Consider the following 16,868-nt stretch of genomic DNA (forward strand, 5'->3'; position numbering starts at 1 on the left):
ACTATACATCATGATCTTGCCCTGACCTGAAGTCAAGATGGGCTTACTTATTTTTATTTTTATTTTATTTATTTATTTATTTTTGGCTCTGTTGGGTCTTCGTTGCTGCACGCAGGCTTTCTCTAGTTGCGGCGAGCAGGGGCTACTCTTCATTGCAGTGCATGGGCTTCTCATTGCAGTGGCTTCTCTCATTGCAGAGCATGGGCTCTAGGCATGTGGGCTTCAGGTGTTGCAGCAAGCGGGCTCAGTAGTTGCGGCATGCGGGCTCTAGGGCGCACAGGCTTCAGTAGTTGTGGCACGTGGGCTCAGTAATTGTGGCTCACAGGCTCTAGGGTGCAGGCTCAGTAATTGTGGCACACAGGCTTAGTTGCTCCATAGCATGTGGGATCTGATTTTCCCATGTCCTCTGCACTGGCAGGCAGATTCTTAACCAATGCGCCACCAGGGAAGTCCCACAGATGGGCTTTTTTTTTTTTTTTCTTTTTTTAATTTATTTTTGGCTGTGTTGGGTCTTCGTTTCTGTGCGAGGGCTTTCTCTAGTTGCGGCAAGTGGGGGCCACCTTCATCGCAGTGTGCGGGCCTCTCACTATAGCGGCCTCTCTTGTTGCGGAGTACAGGCTCCAGACGCGCAGGCTCAGTAGTTGTGGCTCACGGTCCTCGTTGCTCCGCGGCATGTGGGATCCTCCCAGACCAGGGCTCGAACCTGTGTCCCCTGCATTGGCAGGCAGACTCTCAACCACTGCGCCACCAGGGAAGCCCGGGCTTATTTTTAAATCAAGGAAACAGTCACTGATTCTCCATTACTCCATTGTCTTGACTGGCTTCTAAGATTATAGTTACTTCTGATGTAGTTTCTGTTCAACTTAGTTGAGTGTTTATTAGCTTTCCTAAACATTCTTTTAAAGTATAATCAGCCTCTATCTAAGAGGTGCCCTCATTCTGATATTACTTTCATTTTCCTCACCAACTCTCTTCAAATTATGGCTTCCTTCATTAGCTAGCCTCAGAGTATGTACATATATGTTCTGAACAATTTCTTCAATCAATGAGATTCTTTTTCCTTTAAAATTAGACTTCATTTGAGAACTTCCTTATGCTAAAATTGCTGTATTTTCCTCCTAGGCATGTTTCAAATTGTTCTTTATATTTCAGGAGCCTCAGTTAGGATGCTTCCTTTAATAGTCAAAGGACTCACTAAATTGAAAATGGTTTCCTCAACTTATATTGCATTAACTTTGCAGTACACTCCTTCCAAATGAAAATTGGCACATTGAAGCCTGTTCCCCTCACACTGCTGCAAACATATTTCTCTGATGAACAGAGGAAAATTACTACATTTCTCTGCGATTTTGTAGACTCCCCTCTACTCTTCAGAACTTATTAGAATGCCCCGTTCCTTTTCTCTAAAGAAATGAAATTAAATGGGGGGTGGCAGTGGGGAGAGTGGTCTCTAGTCTCCAGGAATCTACTGCAGGGCTCTGTACTTGACCCTGTTCAGTTTAATTCAGTCAACATTCAACCTTCCATGAGTACCTCCTATGTGCTAAGTTTTGTGTTAAGTAGAAAAGATAAATAAGAAATCATCCTCCAAGGTGGCACTGGAGTTAGATGTGGGTTAGAATCCTCATTTATTGTTCACTAGCAGGTGACCTGAATTAGCTATTTGATCTCACTGAGCTCAATTTCCCTATCTGATGAGTCCTACATGATACAGCTGTTGTAAAAATTTAACATATATATGTTTTATATATTATATAAACACATATTTTGTATACATATATAATACATATGTACATAGTTGTATATTTGTAGACATGTAATATATGTAGCCATATAATTTTTACAACAGCTGTATCATGTAGGAAATTGGTATGTATATAGTAGGCAGTACTCAATAAATGTTTCTTCCTTTTGGATAATGTTATAATATACTTGTAATTTGAAAACATTTCTTCCCCTTTTACCTCTGCAACCACAAAAAATGGCTGTTATATACAGCCTATTGATTTTCTTAATGAAGTGAATTAAAATGGATTATGTTTTAAGATACCACTCCCATCTCAAATTGTGTGATATTTGTAAAATGTATTGAGACAACAGTAGGGTTCTTGATATGAGGTCATAAACTCCTAAGGGGTTCAGGGAGTTTTTGCACCTTCTGAAATCGCATGCAAATTGGGTATATTTGTGACTTATGCATTTTTGGAGGGAGGCAATTCATTGCTATCACCAGATTTTTAATGGGACTGAGAAACAAACAAACAAAAGTCAAGAATCATGAGGGTGTTATAAAATCACAGCTGGGATTCACGATAGATTATATACTTTTGGAAGTCACACACTGTCTACACAATTTCCTTTTTTATAATGCTTAGCACAGAGCCAGAAAGAGTTAAGAATGTAAACGTTTTTTTAAAAATGATAGTAATAGTGACATTACCTTCTCTACTAGGAGTGGCAGGTATAAAAATAAGGACTAAAAAATCAAAAGAGCCAGGCCAAATACTGAGAGCAGTGAAAGACCAGAAAACAAAGAAAAAGGAGAAGAGAAAAACAAAGCCCCACCGCCCCCCAACCAAACAGAGGAAGAGGAAGAGAGGGAGGAGGAAAGAAATAGATTGGAAGAGAAATAGAAATGCAAAGGAGAAGAGGGAGAGAGAAAGAAAAGAAAGCGGTCTGTTCATTGGACTGTGGTAGTTTGTTCCTTCCCCTCTGGCCCCCCTCCCCAATAATCTCTTCAAGACAAATGCTCCTTAGAGAAAAAGAAGTTTTACAGACTGAATGAAGGTGCATGAACTTTTAATCTTAGCTTAATTTGATCATGATGCCTTTGGCAAGTCACTGTTTTACCACCTGAATTTTATTTATCTGCAACATCTAGATCGTTAATGTTAGTAAACCAGAAGAAGTCCCCTATCTCTGTGTGAGGTGTATTTCAAAAACTCATTTTAAGGTGATCCAACTTGAAGTATGGATGCATTTTCCTAAAGAAACAAGGTTAAAACAGTATCACAACAGTTCATATAAACATACTTAAGATATAATGGCAGAAAAGGGAACAGGCCTTTCAGTCAGCTGGGAGTTTGGTAAGCTGGAGCACAGTCTCTTTTCTCATTTCCTTTCTCACACTCTAGGGAGCTTTGTACTCACTCATGTTAATAAATTGGGGGATGTGTCTGTACTTCAAAGATAAAAACCAACAACATGATAAATGGCCATTTGCACATGAGAAGCAAAACTAGTTAACTTTCCTCATCTTTATTCTATCCTTCAACTCTTTCCTGCCCCACATGGGCATGCTTCTTGCCCTTAGAATCTCTCCACATTTTATACAGAGTACAAATTCCGGTCTCCTCACAGAACTAGAGTTCTGGTTCTTCTGAACTCTAGAAGTTTCTTTCTATTCTGTTTTTGTATACCATCTTCAATTTCCATCTAGATCTTTCAGGTTTCAACTATAAAGTGTTATCTTCCTACTTACCAGCTTCCACTTTCCATCCTTAACCCCTACCCCTGTCCTTTCCCCCTATCATTTATATCCTTGACCAAAGTCTAATGTACATGGGAATAAAGAATGTGATCTTGACTGATAATGCTCTTACAGTTGCTTAAACTCTATTTAAATTGCTTATATATTATGGCTTATTATTTTTCTCTCAATACTAATTGCTTCTTCTGATTAGTGCCGTGTTTGTATATAGAGGCAGTTCTGCCCAAACAGAAGGAAAGAATTCTGCTTTCCCTCTGTCATCTGCTAACATTGTTCTCAGGGACTGGTTTCTCTGATACAATCCCTGTAGCTACTACACATTTTTGGACATGTCTTTGCTTTAGGTTTTGTTATAGGCTGGGTTCCCCAGAGAACAAATTCTGAAACAGAGATCAGAATACATACAGCTTATTAGGGAGTACTTTTGAGATCAATGCCTGTGAAAGGGAAGAGAAAGAAGCAAGATTGGACAGAAGGAGAAACTGAACTATGATGTAGTCTTAACAAAGGCCTTAGTCAACCCCATGGGGAACTCTGACGGAACGGCCCTAGAGAATATTACAGGCTGAGGTTGGGAGGCTGGTTTTTATACCCCTGTGCTAATTAGTCACTGGATGTGCCCTGAAAGAAGGCGTGGTCTTGAGTTGAGGCAGGTAGCTGCACCTGAGGCAATTCCCTGAGAGGGTTGGCAGCTGAGGGTTGTATGTTGGCAGCACTCCCAATAGCTAGGGGAATAATTCTTTCAGTCCTGAAGGGAGATCACAGCAATGCATCACTACATCCACCTCAGGTTTGCTGTCTTTGATCACATGCACAGTATTGTTTTTATCATTTAATATGTCTGGAGTGAGTCATCATAAAATGCCCCAGAAATGCCCCCACTTGGTGAAGATTAACCTTGCCCGTCAACTTTATTGGGCACTTAGGTATTTCCTATAGACCTTAGACCCTCACTAGAAGGACCAAATGGTGTTTGGGAAGTTGGAACTTAGAGTCAGGCTGGTGTTTTTCTGTGAGCAGGACAAGAAATCACAATAGTCAGCGAGAGAAGATGACCAGATAACTGAAAGACAGAAGCCAGGTTAGGAAGGAGTGAAGACCAGGTTGTGCCCACTCATCTGTATAAGAGGATGGTGATCCTTGCACAAGCAGATCTGGGACTAAATAAAGCTCTTTTATGGGCTGGATTTAGCCAAAAGGCTGTAGCTTGTAGATACTTCATTTAAAAGATTAGCATTAAAAACATGCGTCAGGAATCTTGTTGGTTTCATTTGCATTCAGCAGGACAAGATTTCTATCTGTGTGACCTTGGGCAAGATTCTAAAACTCTGTGTCAATATCTTCATCTAGTAGATGAATGTAATAATAGTAACTGTCTTATAGGGTTAGGAGTAGGTGATAGTCCAAGTTCAACACTGAGTAGACTGGCACTTATCAGGTTCAGTAAGCAATTTTTGGAATTGTTATTGTTGTTATATTTATTACCATATTGAGTTAATTGAGTATTTTCTGTCAAGCCACTCTTAGCCTAAATTTTGGAGGCAGAAGAATAAGAAAATATTTCGAGTTGTTAAAATTTTAAAACAGTAATCAAGGAAAAAGTTGTGTGAAGTTTCTCTGTACTATTTTTGCAACTTTTCTGTAAAGTCTGAAATTATGTCAAAATAAAAATTGAAAACAAAAAGCTCTCTGACTTATTTTGCTGGGATTACTTGGGATGGGAGCAGGCATATAGGAGCCTTGACTATTTTTACGCTGCTTAGTTTTATGTAATTAGACCCCTTTAATTTATCCCTTAATTTTTGTGAAAATATCACTCTATTCCAGTCATGTTTTGGGGAAAAGAAAGAGCTTGTGTCCATATTTGGGTCAGAGAGAAAAGGGAAACATCATATTCATGGGGTACAGATGAAATGCAAGCAGGGGAAATTAAAGTAAGAAATCTTCAAGAATGAGGTGAAAATACAGGAAGAAAGAGCCAGAAAGGCATGTAATGCTATATTTTTTTTCTTATTCCCTTCCTGGAGATTTTTCTTTCCTGGGGAAAAATGAATGATATTTATAAGCACCTACTGTGTGCCAGGCACAGTACTAAGTGCTTTCACACGTTATCTGATTTACTCATAACAATATGTGGCAAAAAAACACATTATTGCCATTTTACAATGAGAAAAACTGAGCCTCAGAGAGAATAATTAGGTTTCCCAAGACCACATGATAAGTGAGGGAGCCGAAGAGAGAGTGCTGCATCGGTTTAGGGTCAGATTGGGTTAAAGGTCCATTAGCAAGTGAATGGATACACAAATTATGGTATATTCTTATAATGGAATACTACTCAGCAATAAAAAGAAATGAACTATTGATATATGCAATATGGCTTCATTTCAAAGTAATTATGCTGAGTGAAAAAAGCCAGATAAAAAACAGCACACATTGTACGACTCCGTTTATGTAACTCTAGAAAATGCAAACTAATCCATAGTGACAGAAAGTAGGATAGTGGTTGCTTGGAGATGGGGTGGTGTGGGGAGTGGCAGGAGAAAACTTTTGGGGGCAATAGATATGTTCACTATCTCGATTGTGGTGATGGTTTCGTGGGTGTATACATCTGTCAAAATACCGTATTATATACACACCTTATGTATGTATAGTTATTTCATGTCACTTATTCCTCAAAAAAGCAGTTTTTAAAAACTGGGTTGGAATCCTTGTTATACTACTTACAAGTGCTTAATCTCTAAGAATAGTTTCTTTATCAGTTAATAAGGTTGATAACACCTACTTCAGAGAGTTGGTATGAAGAATAAAATAAATCAGTTAGTTAACTGTTTAGTACAGTGCCTAATATAATAGCAAGTAAGTAGCAAACATTATGTGACAAGTCCTAGACTCTGAGTTCTTCCTTCTTAGAGCTTTTTCTACTTTAGTTAGTAATGTTAGTCATTGTTATTTTTATTTATAGCTATAATTCAAACACATCAATCTTACTCCAAAGTCCAAGATCTTTCCACTAAACCACACTAAACCATGACAAATTTTATGATCTGAGTTAAGGAATGTCATCCCCCAATGGGAGTCTTCTGCATAAAAACAAACCAGCTGGTTTGTTGTAAAGCCAAGTTTGTCCAAGTTGTGGCTATTGTAGTCTTCAGCTCCAGAATTTCTCTTTAGTTCCTTTTTATAATTCTCTTTATTGATATTCTAATTTTGTCCATACATCCTTTTCCTCATTTCATTTAGTTCTTTGTCCATATTTTCCATTAGTTCTTTGAGCATATTTAACACAGTTGTTTTAAAATCTCTGTCTAGTAATTCCAATGTCTGGACTTCCTCAGAGATGGTTTCTACCAATTTATTTCATTCCTTGGGAAGAGCCATACTTTCTTGTTTCTTTGTATGCCTTGTGATTTTTTTTGGTGAAAACTATTTAGTTTCTATTGTAATATGGTACCTGGAAGTCAGATTCTCTCCCTCTCACAGGGCTTGCTACTTTTTGGTTGTTGAAGGCTGTAGCAGTCAGTTTGTTCAATGTTGTTCCCAAACTACTACTGCAAAGACTGCATTCTTTGTCAATGTGGTCATTAGTCTCTGTTCCTTAGCTTGTGTTCAGCTAGTGTTTTGATAGAAATTTCTTTGAAAGCTAGGAACCTATAAGTCTTGGCAAATTGGCTCTGATCTTCAACTTGCCAGGCTTGCATTGTGCCAAGGGATCAGCCTAAGGAAAAGCTTAGGGTCTTCTCAGGTGTTTTCTGAGCATGTGTCTTACCCTGGGCATGTACACGGCTTTCTAAATCCCCGCGTATACATAGTTGCTTTTAAATGTCCTAATTTCCCAAAGAAACTCTCCCCAGTTTTTGCCTTAGACAGTCTACTGTATGTTTCAACCATAATCTCTGCCCCAAGTGTCTGAGGATTGTTAATTTGGCTTGCAGTATTTTCAAGCTCTTTCTCCTGAGTTCTGAATTAGGGGAGACAGAGTGGAACACCTAGCATCCGTCCTTTAGGTTGTCCCCATATTAGTCTGCTTGGGCGGCTGTAACAAAATACCACAGCCTGGATAGCTTAGATAACAGAAATTTCTCCCTCACAGTTCTGGAGGCTAGAAATTAAAAAATCAAGGTACCTGACAATTTAGTTTGCCTTCTCACTGTGTCCTCACATGATGGAGAGAAAGAGAGAGAGTGAGTTCTGGTGTCTCTTCTTCTTACAGGACACTAAATCTATTGAATGAGAGTCTCACCCTTATTGCCTCATTTAACCTTTATCACCTCCTCACAGGCCCCCCAGTCACATTGGGGATTAGTGCTTCAACATATGAATTTTGGGGAACACAATTCAGTGTACAGCACCCCCCAACAGATTAGAACAGATTTTACAACAATGTGTGAACAGGGTCAGTTTTGCTCCCTCCAGAATGGAAACAGTCCCACAGTGGGAACATGGGCTGTTGCCATTCTAAGATAGCTGCCTTTTTATGACTGCAACAGCTTTATGACCACTGCTGCTTTAAGACTGTTGCCACTTTAAGACTACTGACATTTTATAAGACTGTCCCCATGCAGGGGCAGAGGTAGTGGAAGGACAAGTAAATCACTACAAAATCTTCCTACCATTTTTTTCACAGCTATTTTGAATTTAATGGGCAGAACACTTCATAAAATAAAGATAGCAGAAAATCAATTTGATTGGGAAATAGCAGGGCTGATAAACTTTGCCACATAATGTACATTACAGATATCAAAGTTTTTTCTATTACTTATGAATAAACCAAATTATAAAATTTTAGGGAATTCCCTGGAGGTCCAGTGGTTAGAACTCTGTGCTGTCACTGCCGAGGGCACAGGTTCAATCCCTGGTTGGGGAACTGGTCACCTCTCTGGAGGCAGCCACTCTTTCCAGTTTCTTATGTGGCCTTCCAAAGATGAAACAGCACACCTCAGACTGGGACTCTGAACCCAATCACACCTCAGATGGGACTTGAACCCAGTTGCACCCCAGATTGGACTTGAACCCACAATCTCCCAGCTGAAACCACACACCTGGTCTCAGGACTCAATGCAACTCGGGTTCTTTAAGTCTCAGCACAGAAGGAATTCAGCAAGAGGCAAAGGGATAAGCAAGAAGTAGATTTATTAATATAGGACCCTTGTGAAGGATATAAGCAGGCAGGCAAGAAGGCTCTGCACTGAGGACTAAGCAGGAAACCAGATTTCTTTCGGGAGATACACATGCCACAGACAGAGTGTGGGTCATCTCAGAAGGCGAGAGGCCCTGGAAGAAAGAAACTCTACAGAGTGCGGTCCATCTCAAAAGGCGAGAGCGGCCCTTCCTACTATTTTGAAGTGCCTTTTTATTGATTCAGTGCTCATTTGGTTGCTGTAAACTTTCAACTGTTTTCCAGAGTTCTCAAAAATTGATTCTGACTGTTTCTGCTTGTTTTTTGATGTTTCTGTGGGAGAACAAGAGCGGGAAGCTTCCTACTCTGCCATTTTGCTCTTTTTATTCAAAAGACTGAAGCTTTTGTGTTTTCCATAAGTTTTATGTTATTCCTCAGACCAAAGCTTTCAAAACGCTTTTTAATTCTTATATATGAAAAGAACTATTTAGATCGCTCTTAAATGAAGTGATGAAATGTATTCTAAAGAATGGAAAAATTATCCACTCAAACTAACTTAACAATAAAAAGTGTAACTTAATATAAGAATACAGTGGAGGGATTCATGGAACTCAAGAGCAGTCGGGCCATTTGTGGGACGGGTGTCATGAAAAGTCTGTGAGAAGCTAAAAAATGACACTCTCCCCTTTCTTTCTCTGTTTCTGTGAGATCACCAAAGCTCAGGGTCGTTTCTCTCCTCAGATAGTCTGCTTCATTTCTCTCTCTCCTTGTACAATGGGTTCCCCTTATCTTGGGTTCACACGTTTGGGTTACAAGCCCCTGTTTGGGTTACAGTTTCAGGGTTCAATAGAGAGAAACTAAGACCTCTCTTCCAATTCCAAATTCTCAGAGGAGAGAATCTGATTGATTCAGATTCCTTCAAGGATCAAACTCTATCCAATCAAGAAGGCAGAAGGGTCCTATCATATAAACATGGCTGTAGGGACCAAATCTCTAGATGGGAACTGGAGGAAAAAGGAAGAGGAAGAGGGTGCTTTTCAATGGATGATGGACAGAAACCCAACAAAATATCAACCCCAATCCATTCTAGATTTAAAAACATGTAAATACAACTTAAAAGAAAGAAGAAAAAAATTGTGCCACGTTATGCAGCTAAAATTTGTAAGTCAGTTCTTTACAGTCACAGAGGTAACAAACGCATTTATAAATAATTTACCGCTTACGGATTTTAAAGCATCACCTACTCCATTTACAACAAATGTTTTCTGCTTTTGTTGAGCCACCAGGGAATATAATTAAGGAATATTCTGAGTCTTATTCCAGGAAACTAGAGGAACACAGGGTAACCCCAGGGAGCCCAACCTTCTAAGTTGAGTATTTCTCTGGTTCCTCAGTGCTCACAAGGCAGTCTCTGCTTTCAAGCTAACATGTTGTGAGTCATGCTGAGTCTTCTTCCCTTGAGATTAAAAGTATTTTCCAGACTTTCCTTTTTTCTTTATCTCCCCCTCTGCTCCGTTCTCCACCTTTATCCCCTTCACGTGTCAGTCAATCCAGAAAGTAACACTAGCCTTTCCAACTGTCTCAGAATCTTGGTTGATTTTGTGAAGATGTAGCTGCAAGGAATAAAAACTGTTTGGAAAATGCTCTCTTAGGTTCCACAGAATGAAAATACTGTAACCTGGAAGGAATTTTCAATATGAGATGAGAAGCTCCGTTGGAAAGCACACTATCTCCAGAAAAGAAAGCTCTGTCTCTTTTTCTACGTTTCTTCTTCCTATTCAAGTGAATAATGATGGGAGGTAGCCAGGGTCAACTAAAATCACAAATAATCTGATATCTAGAGGAGTCAGTAGTTTCAGCTGATTTAGAGTCACAGCTGAATAGCAGAAAACAAGAAAGAAAATATAAAACCAGGAAGTTTCGATAATTCATCCACTACATTATCAAGACTTGAATCTTACACTGAAGCTCTGTCTTACTCATCTTCATATATTTACCTCTGGAGTTAGTCACACCGCCAAATTGTGCATTGTCTCTAATTGCATATTCTTTACCTCTGATGTTCCATTATATAAAGCCTTCCCTTTCGTTCCCAAGTCTTCCTCTCTGAAAGAGAAAGACGTGTATTCTACCATTTATTTTCTTGCTCTTGGGTGTAATTTTGCTCTAGAATAAACGCTTACACTCAGACCAAATTATTGGTTAAATGTATGTTTATTACTAAGTATCTTTAACTACCACTGTTACCATAAAGAGGGGCACACACCCAACCATAATTACAAATTAAGTCCTGAAAAGAGAAAGGAACCAGTCATAATTATGTATTCTTTTTAAAGTGCAATCATATTTCAACAGGCTAATAAAGTGAGACCTGACATATAATAACTTACCATCCTGCCATACTCTTAAATCCTAACTGCTTACTATGAATGATGTTAATATTTTACAAAGGTACACAGTAAAATCAGTTATTAGTTATCACTTCCTGAAAGAAAAATCAATGTTATACACACCTAAAATATTTAATACTCAATTGCTTAAAAATAAAAAAGGACAGGGCTTCCCTGGTGGCACAGTGGTTAAGAATCCACCTGCCAATGCAGGGGACACAGGTTCGAGCCCTGGTCCGGGAAGATCCCACATGCCGTGGAGCAACTAAGCCCATGCACCACAACTACTGAGCCTGTGCTCTAGAGCCCGCAAGCCACAACTACTGAGCCCACATGCCACAACTACTGAAGCCCACGCACCTAGAGCCCGTGCTCCGCAACAAGAGAAGCCATTGCAATGAGAAGCCCACGCACAGCAAGGAAGAGTAGCCCCCGCTCACAGCAATTAGAGAAATCCCGCACGCAGCAATGAAGACCCAACGCAGCCAAAAATAAATTAATTAATTAATTTTTAAAAAAAGTAGGATAGACATTACAAACCTAATGTAATTAAAAGAATGATACTGTCACATATAATCACATTGACTACCTTTTGAGGCCAGTCAGGATTATTTCCCCCAATTTATGGATAGGGAAATTGAGATTTAGAAGGCTTAGGTGACTTGCTACTCAGCTAATCACTGATAAAACTGGGAGCAGTATTCATGTCTCAAGGGTTCCATTGCTTTATTCACTATATGTTTCTTCCAGGATTGTCAATGTTCAGATCTCAGTAAGATTCACAGTTGATCTCCCTATGATCATGTCAGAAAAACCTTACATAACACAGGTGTCAGGGATCAAAAATAATACCAGCATTGTATGTTACCCTTTAAGTGAAAAAGATATATTGATTCAACTGTTTACTCGTTCAAGCAACAAATTTAAATACCTACAAATGTGTCAGGCATTGTGCTAGGTAGGCTCTGTTATACCCAGCTGTAGTCGTTATCTTTGCTGCACAACAAATTATCCCAAAACTTAGTGGCTTAAAACAACAAACGTTTATTACTGTACAGTTTCTGAGGGCCTGGAATTTGGGAGTGGCTTAGCTGAGTGGTTCTGGCTCACAAACTCTCTTTGGGTACAATAAAGATACTGACAAGGGATGCAGTCATCTGAAGGCTTGACTAGGGCTGGAGGATCTGCTTCCAAATTCACTCACATGACTGTTTTCAGGAGTCCTCAGTTCCTAACTGGCTGAAGCCTTAATTATTCATAACATGAGTCACTCTGTAAGTTCCTGAGTGTCCTTATGACATAACTACCTTTCCCCAGTGAACAATCCCAGAGAGAGAGCAAGAAGAAAGCTAGCATATGTTTTATAGTCTCTCTGAGAAGTCACACTACAGCACTTCTATATTCTCTTCATGAGAACAAGTCACTAAGTACAGTCCAAACTCTAGGTGAGGGGAATTAAGCTTCACTTTTGAAAGAAGAAGTATGAAAGAACCTGTGAACATATTTGAAAACTACTACACCAGTAAATATAATTTAACTTATAGAATTTAATCTAATTATTACAAAAAGATTTGTTAATCTAATTGTAATATTTGGGTATTTAAAGGAAAACTAAGTTTATTAGAGAGTGGTTTTTTGTCGTTGCTTGTTTCCATTTTGTGCCCCCATTTTCATCTTACCCTGTCCATTAAAAAATTCTACATGTAGTGCTAAATAAATAATGACTTTTCCTATCTTTTTATGTCAATTAGGACTTTCATTCAGTGCTTATAACGGAAAACCCAAACAACAAGACCTTAAAGAGGAGGAATTTATTTTCCCTCACATAACAACAAATCCAGAAGTGGGCAGTCCAGAGCTGGGTAAGCTGACCCTCCAAAGCAATCTTGAACCCAGGCCCCTCTGGCTTCCTACGCTATTATCTTGTTCTTGCGGTTGAAATAGGGCTGCTCCACCTCTAGCACCATGTCACTGTTCCAGGTAAGATAAAGGACAGGTATAGGTCCAATGGCCTATAATTTCTTCCATAAAATTTTAAGCCTCTCCTAGCAACACCTACTTTCATTTTGCTGACAGGTCACATGGCTAAACCATGACTTATTAGAGACTGAGGAAGTAAATATTTTTAACTGGACACACTGTCACCCTGAAAAAAAATCAGAGTTCTGCTAGTAAGAAAGAAAGGGTTTAATTAACTATCAGTGTCTATCACCCTGCTCCAGGGAGCCTTGACACACATTATTCTGCTCCAAGGAGCTTTGACATACATTACTGAAACACCACACCAGACAGACAAACATACTGTCCAAGGTTTACCTGTGTTTCAAATGGGAGAATCTGGTCATTTTGAGTCTCACATATAAATTATATTCAAAGTAATCACACTTTCTTTTTTCTAGTTGATAATGAAGAAAAATTGGCTGACATGAATGTCATTTCCAGGAATTTATTCAAGGTGACAGCTGCACAGTTGTGCAAAGGTACGTGCATTAAGAAGCTCATCACAGAGTTGTTTAAAATAGTAAACATTTGGAGAAAAAACAGAAATGAATCAATAGAATACTGGTTAGATAAATGATAGTATATCCACTTAATGGACACTATGCAACTTTTAAAAATTATGTTATTCATGATATATTGTTCAGTGAGAAAAGAACTGTGTACGTAATGAAATCCAGTTTATCATACATTGTATTTATATATCTTTATGTATTTTTTATTCTTAGAGATGTCTGGAGGAGTATAATATGAACTTTTAAAAATGGTTACCTCTGAATTACGGGATTTGGAAAATTTTTTTTTGTATTTGAATAAGTATGTATTGTTTTCATGAAAATAATAGCTATTTTCAAAAATACCCTGAAGGGTAGGAGGGGCTGATTTGATCTGGTGTTGTTTGTATCAACATACCTTCTTGCCACTAAGAAAATTATCTTAGACATGCTATATCTGAGCTTATCCTTGGAAGGATTTCTTATCTTTGCTCACTGGAAAAATATTATTCCTTATTCATTATAAATATTAATAAAATTAAAATAAGAATTCTGAGGTGTTTTGTTTTGTTTTGCTTTCTAGTTGGAACACTTTGACTTCTGAAGGGTCTCTTTTCCCTGTTTCACAGCGGCTGTGGAAGGAAAGGGGGTGAGGCTGGGGAAGAAAGAAAATGATAGAGGTAAGGATCCAAGAGAGAAGTCTGGAGGCATGGGCCCAGGAAAGAGCACTAACCTGGACATCAGATACTTGCACTTCTCTTCCAGAACGGGCTTCTCAGTTTATCTTTCTGACCTCAGTTTTCTCATCTGAAAAAATGAGGTTTGGATAAGAATCTAGATGTTTTAAAACTCTTTTGGAAGATTCTTTCGGATTTATTAACCGCATATCCTGCTAAACTACACTAAAGCTGAATGTAAATAAATTAAAGGGGGATGGCCAACAACAATACCTTACTAACGTTATTATTTCTCCCGGACATGTTAAGTAACTTGCCAAGGCTACACAGCTAATAGGTGGAGGGAACCAAGATTCCAGCCCAGAGGCCAAGGCACTAAAGAACTGCTGAGGAGGGCATTTAAAGGAAGCAGGGGAGCTTTCTCACCCTCAGGCTAGGCCTTGTAAACGACGGTTAACACCAATAAAGTCAAGACCTTACCCCACCTCCTGACTGCTGTGGGGTTGCCTCAATCGCACCAGGACTCCTCGCTCTAATCCAAAAACAGTTTTCTGATACAAAGTCCCTTTGCCAACTAAAGAGGGGGGGGGGGGGTGAGGTTTTGCAAGGATTCGAGGAAGCTCTTCCGGCCATTGCCTGACAGCAGTGAAGTAATGACAGAACCAAAGACCACGTGTGCCTTCAGGAGGCTTTGTGGAATCACTAATTGGGTTTTCAGCCCCTGCGGGTTCACATACCTGGTTATGCAACAACAGTTCGCGCACCTCATCTTGCTGTGTTTCCTTTCATTAAGGCCAGAGAGATACTGAGTAAAGAGAGTCGGGAGGGGGGCATAACAGGGGTAAAAAGAACTGTTTAAGAGCAGGCTAGAGGCCATAAGACTCCTGCAGGGTAAGAGCCTGTCCCTCAGACAAAGGTCCCTCAGGTATCCGCAGTCTCGGTCCCTGATGTCTCACTGCTTTTAACTCCTCTCAAGGTCCGCAAGCTAACGCAAAACCCTAGAGCAGGATCAGGAAGGCGGAGGCCGCCAGCGAGGAGCCGCAAGAGAGCTGCAACTATCGCTCAGAGAAGACCCGACTTCCCAGACCCCTTCGCACAAGGGCGGGGCGTGCGCTCGGCTGCCAATCCCCGCGCCCACACGTCGTCGTAGCCCCGCCCCACCCTGCCCCCTCTCGCTCCGCCCTTCCCTGGGGCTGGTGCGGCGGCGGCGACGTCAGCGCTGGGAGAGCCCTGGGTGGCGGCTGCGCTGTCCGCCGGCCTCGGCCCGGACGCGCTGCGGGGAGGGGCGGAGCGAACGGGCGGGAGCGCGCGCTGGGCCCGCCTCGGCTGCTGCCGCCGCCGCAGCAGCCACCGCTGCCGGGGAATAATCTGGGCGGCAGCGGGCGGCCCCGGCTAGCAGCCACGAGCCACTTCTGCGGCTGCCGAGAAGAGCGAGGGTCGCCGGTCTCGTGTCGTCCCCCTCTCTGCCCCCCCGGAGGGGCAAGAGGGAGCCGAGGCTGATGTCAGGTACGGCCGGCGGAGGCGCCCTCAGACTGTGGGTCCAATGTCTCGGTTCCCCTCGCCCTCCCCCTCTCGGAGCGTGAGTGTGTGAGTGGGGGAGCGTGGAGGGTGGAACCCCACCCCCGGCGCCGCCAAACAGGTGTCTCGGAGTCGCCGCCGGGGCTGGGGACGTGCGGGTTCCTGAGGGAGGCACGGGGCACTTCCTGCTCCCGGCGCCTCTGCGAACTGCCGTTGGGGCCGCCTGCCCTCCGGGCCGCTATTTTGTTGACATGTAGCCTTCTCTGGGTCGTGGGTCCTTCCCTTTTGCCCTCTCGGGCCCCTCGCCTCCTCGCGCGCCGCCTGCCGTCGGGTGGCGACGGTGAGACACGGGCTGCGCTCCGGACCGCGCGGCTTGAGCGCCTAGCGGTCGTGCCCCGCTGGGCCCTCTCCCTGCGGACCTGCGGGCGCTCAGGTGTGGACACCTTCCAGGAGAGCCGCCGGGCTGCCGCGCCGCCCCAGCGCCCAGCGAGCGGGCGCCTTCCGCAAGTGCCGAGGGACTTCCTCAGGGCTCTCTTGGACCAGCAGGTTTGTCTGTGGCCGATTTGTTCTTTTAAATTTCCCTGCCTCTAGTGAGGCAGGTGTGTTTTTTGGCACTAGCTGCGTGGAGGACGAGGAAAGGAGTTTTTTCCTTCCCTCCTCCCTTCCCCACCAAGTGTGATGGGATTAGTAGGTGCTGACAAATTGGCTTTACAGCTCTGAATTTGGATATATTGTATACGCAAGAAATTTAGGGGTGGGGATTTATTCTTGCCCAGCTCTTACCCTCTCCCTTTATTATTATTTTCAAATGACAAAACATCACAAGCTTTGGAAAAGTTGACTAGATTTATAATCTCGTTCTCTCAATTCCTTATAGTTACTGTGGTATATCCTTTTAAAGCGTTTCAGGTTGAAAACTATTATCCTAACCATGAATTGGTTTCCTTATGATTTTAAAAGTTAATTATAAAGTTAGAACTTTAATGCAATAGAGTGATTAGGCCAATGTGTAACGAACAGAAATATGTTCATTTACCAAAAACCGGGCAGTGATAGCTCTGCCTGGGTGCCAGGAAAAGGTGTCGTGCATAATTTCAAGTTGTTTGATTCTGGTGTTAGTTTAGACGGTGGGAATCTGAGGTTTTAGGAGGTAAAACTAACTTTTTGCAACTTTCCACACTTTTA

At 41.4% G+C, this 16,868-nt stretch overlaps 2 protein-coding genes across 2 annotated transcripts in view; one reads left to right on the forward strand and one right to left on the reverse strand.

The window, feature by feature from the left end:
* The window catches only part of ASNS (asparagine synthetase (glutamine-hydrolyzing)), a 138,380-nt gene extending 123,132 nt beyond the window's left edge, over positions 1 to 15,248 (reverse strand). Inside the window, exons 1-2 of the mRNA XM_059932801.1 lie at positions 14,903 to 15,248; positions 14,222 to 14,295 (exon numbers count right to left, since the gene is read on the reverse strand). The gene's annotated coding sequence lies outside the window, so the exon portion shown is untranslated. The remainder of the gene's footprint in view (positions 1 to 14,221; positions 14,296 to 14,902) is intronic.
* Positions 15,249 to 15,433: 185 nt separating this feature from the next.
* The window catches only part of C1GALT1 (core 1 synthase, glycoprotein-N-acetylgalactosamine 3-beta-galactosyltransferase 1), a 37,722-nt gene continuing 36,287 nt past the window's right edge, over positions 15,434 to 16,868 (forward strand). Inside the window, exon 1 of the mRNA XM_059932802.1 lies at positions 15,434 to 15,671. Coding sequence (XP_059788785.1) covers positions 15,665 to 15,671 — 7 coding nt within the window. The 5' untranslated portion in view covers positions 15,434 to 15,664. The remainder of the gene's footprint in view (positions 15,672 to 16,868) is intronic.

The sequence above is a fragment of the Balaenoptera ricei genome, chromosome 9 (genome assembly GCF_028023285.1).
Source record: "Balaenoptera ricei isolate mBalRic1 chromosome 9, mBalRic1.hap2, whole genome shotgun sequence".
Taxonomy (NCBI): domain Eukaryota; kingdom Metazoa; phylum Chordata; class Mammalia; order Artiodactyla; family Balaenopteridae; genus Balaenoptera; species Balaenoptera ricei.